At 43.4% G+C, this 3209-nt stretch overlaps 1 protein-coding gene across 1 annotated transcript in view; it reads left to right on the top strand.

Moving 5' to 3' along the window:
• nav3 (neuron navigator 3) overlaps positions 1-3209 on the top strand; it is a gene marked incomplete at its 5' end in the record, with an annotated part of 211473 nt that overhangs the window by 30978 nt on the left and 177286 nt on the right. The window contains 1 exon segment of the mRNA XM_014018077.1: positions 1324-2422. Coding sequence (XP_013873531.1) covers positions 1324-2422 — 1099 coding nt within the window.

Here is a 3209-nt window from a genome sequence, read left to right as displayed (position 1 = left end):
CACAGCAACATTTAACACAAACACTGGAACATTTAAAACAAACACAGGAACATTTAAAACAAACACAGGAACATTTAAAACAAACACAGGAACATTTAACACAAACACAGCAACATTTAACACAAACACAGGAACATTTAACACAAACACAGCAACATTTAAAACAAACACAGGAACATTTAACACAAACACAGCAACATTTAACACAAACACAGCAACATTTAACACAAACTTTTTAGTTCTTTCCTGTAAGAAAAATAGATTAGATGACATTCTTTGCAATAAGACAGAAAGCATCAGATACACAGAATCCTTTATCTTTTCTCCTTTTTTTTCACATTTAATGAAGAATGTAGGTCCTTTGTTCTCAGTCACTGAAGAGTCTGGTTAAAGGCATTTATGATCCCTTTGAAGAGGAGCAAACAGACAGTCCTGTGCTTATGGGGGATGGAAGCAACAGAACTTGTGGGGTTCGGAACAGGAATGTGGCAATTCTTATCTATTAACAGTAAGGCGTCAGGACAACTGGTGGGGGTTTGTGTAAGAGATGTTAATTCGAGCCACAAAGGAAGTTCCATGCAAAAGTCTTTAGAAATAGTCTGAAGTTAAAGTGGGGGTTTTCTTCCTCTTTGAGCCGTTGTCATAGGAACAAGTGAAATCTAATCAGAAATGATTATTTATATGCAGGAAAATGCTACACCCTTAATAAAGAAAACCTTTTAAGTCATCATCTACTTGTTGGGTTGTCACTAGGAAATTCCACCTGATTTTTGGTTACATGTCACTGGAAAACCAAAGTTCAGAAGTGTTATTCTTGCCTTCAGGGTACTCAAAAACAGCTTTGGGTCTGTAATGCTACATTCACACCGTACGCGTTTTGAGCGGCCAAAAAGCAMAAAACGCTTCTCGTTGGACGCGCYATTTTCAGACCGAAGAACGCACTAGTGTTCAGACCAGAACAAGCAGCAGCAGCGGGGTGTGGGAGGAGCATGTCCTTGGTGGGTGAATAAAGATAAAATAAAAGAAAATGGCTTTGATTTATTTACTAAAGAGCAAGCAAACGTTGTGCACAGCAGATAATTAACTCACCAGATGATTTAGAGGCGATTTGTTTGGTTAGTTTCGTCACTCCAGAAGCTGCCAGCTGACTGACTCAGAAACTCAAAATTTCTATTAAATGAGATTATTTTAGTGCATGCTATTGATTTAGTGTTATTTTTCATGAATATGAAACTAAATACACAGATTGAGATGAATCTTGAAAGCCTGTTCTACCATTAAGACATCTTTTAACAATTTCTTTCCTCGTTTCTCTTTGTTCAGAGGCAGTCAGGGGCATTCCAATGTCCAGTGGGATGAATGGGAGTGGTATGGTTCCTACCAGCCTTAGTGGGCAGCAGCTGGCCTCTGCCATCCCCTCACCCACAGCTGGGAAGTCCTGGCGCAGCAAATCCATGAACCTCAAGCACAGCTCAACTTCCTCCATGCTGGCTAGCCCCACACACTCGCCTTCCACCACACCTTGCCCGCAGACCCTCGAAGGCCTCCAATTGCACAGAAGCGACGGGTCGAAGGTCGGTCCAGGTGCTCCATCTCCCCAGAGATCAATGTTAGAGAAGTTTCGCCTGATCAACCCTCGTTCAGCTTCAAGAGCGTCACCATCTATGGCAGAAATGGCTCTGCAGGAGGAAGATGACCTGTCAGAGTACGGTGAAGAYGGACTGACCCCCACGGGCTCAGTGTGCAGCAGTGGCAGTAGCAGTGCTACAGCCAAACAAATCACTACAAAGACTCCAGCATCATCCCTTTCTGCATCCAGCAAAACCTCATCTTCATCCATGTCCTCATCTTCAAAGGCCAGCAGCAGCAGGTCTTTGACTCCATGCAAAGACAAGGATGACAAAAGCAAACTTAGGAAGTCTTCTAAAGACAACTCACCTCCAAAAGAGGAGCGGGAGACTTTTGCTGACTCCACAAAGAAGACCTCAAAAATTGCCAGCCTCATCCCCAAGGGAGGAAAGTCATCATCAGGGAAGAAGGATGCGTCCAGCAGCATCCCAAAACCAGGGCTTAAAGCCCCCTCCACAACATCAGCAAAGTCTCAGAGCTTGTCCCAAACCCAGAACCAAGCTGCCTTAAACAGCAGTGGCAACATGCGGACAGGAGAAGGTGAAAGAGCCAAGCTGACCAAAGAAGGACAAGGTGGCAGTTTTTACATACAGCGCTCAACTGGCTGCTCCGAAGGCAAGCGGAGCAGCATGACCTCATCTTCCAGTACGTCAGCCCTGTCTGGGTCTAGTGGGATGCTGGGAGGTGGAGGGGCAGGAGGATGTGTACTTGGAGGAAATGGAACAGTTCAGCTTCCTCAGCAGCAGCAGCACAACCACCCCAACATGGCCACCGTTGCACCTTTCATGTACAGGTGAGTTGTACATGTAGGACACAAGTTTAGTAAATGAGTTGCTACTCCAACACAGTGTATAATGTATTTCAGTGAGTAAAATTAAAGCTGGTGTTGCATAGTGGCTCAGTTGGTAGAGCTTTTGCCTCTTAGCAAGAAGGTTGCTGAATCAAATCCTGGCTGGGGACCTTTTTGGGTAGAATTTGCATGTTCTATTTGTGCATCGTGGATTTTCTTCGGGTACTCCAGTTTCCTCCCACAGTCCAAAAACATGACTGTTAGGTTCATTGTTAACGCTAAATTGTCCCTAAGTGTGAGTGAATTGTTGTTTGTCTTGTTTGTCTCTGAGCCCCTGTGATGGACTTGTGGCCTGTCCAGGTGTCCCCCGCCCCTCACACACTGTGACTGCTGGATATGAGCACCAGTGACCCGTGTGACCCTGAAAGGAAGAAGCGGGAATAGATAATGGATGGATGAAATTTAAAGTTAACTTTAAAATTTGAAATGTAAATTGACATCACATTCATGTTGTTGGACCACCTCGACAAAATGCATGTGAGCATAAAGAGGTATTGTGAACTCAACTCAAAAGGCCCAGAAGAAAATATTACTGTTTAAGTCAAAACATTTACTTATTGTGGTTGTTAAAGGGATCCCTGATTAGTTGTAACGTTAAACTTTTTTAATAAACATTTATTTTAACTGTAAAAGAAAGACTGTAAAATGTTTTAACATGGACAGAGCCATTTTATTTACACACAAAGCATTCTGGGTAAATGATGACGTGGATAAGTCCTCGGTGTGAGCG

The sequence above is a fragment of the Austrofundulus limnaeus genome, unplaced genomic scaffold (genome assembly GCF_001266775.1).
Source record: "Austrofundulus limnaeus strain Quisiro unplaced genomic scaffold, Austrofundulus_limnaeus-1.0 Scaffold182, whole genome shotgun sequence".
NCBI lineage: Eukaryota > Metazoa > Chordata > Actinopteri > Cyprinodontiformes > Rivulidae > Austrofundulus > Austrofundulus limnaeus.
The sequence above is the reverse complement of the archived record's forward strand: the minus strand, read 5'-3'. Positions and strand labels throughout refer to the sequence as shown.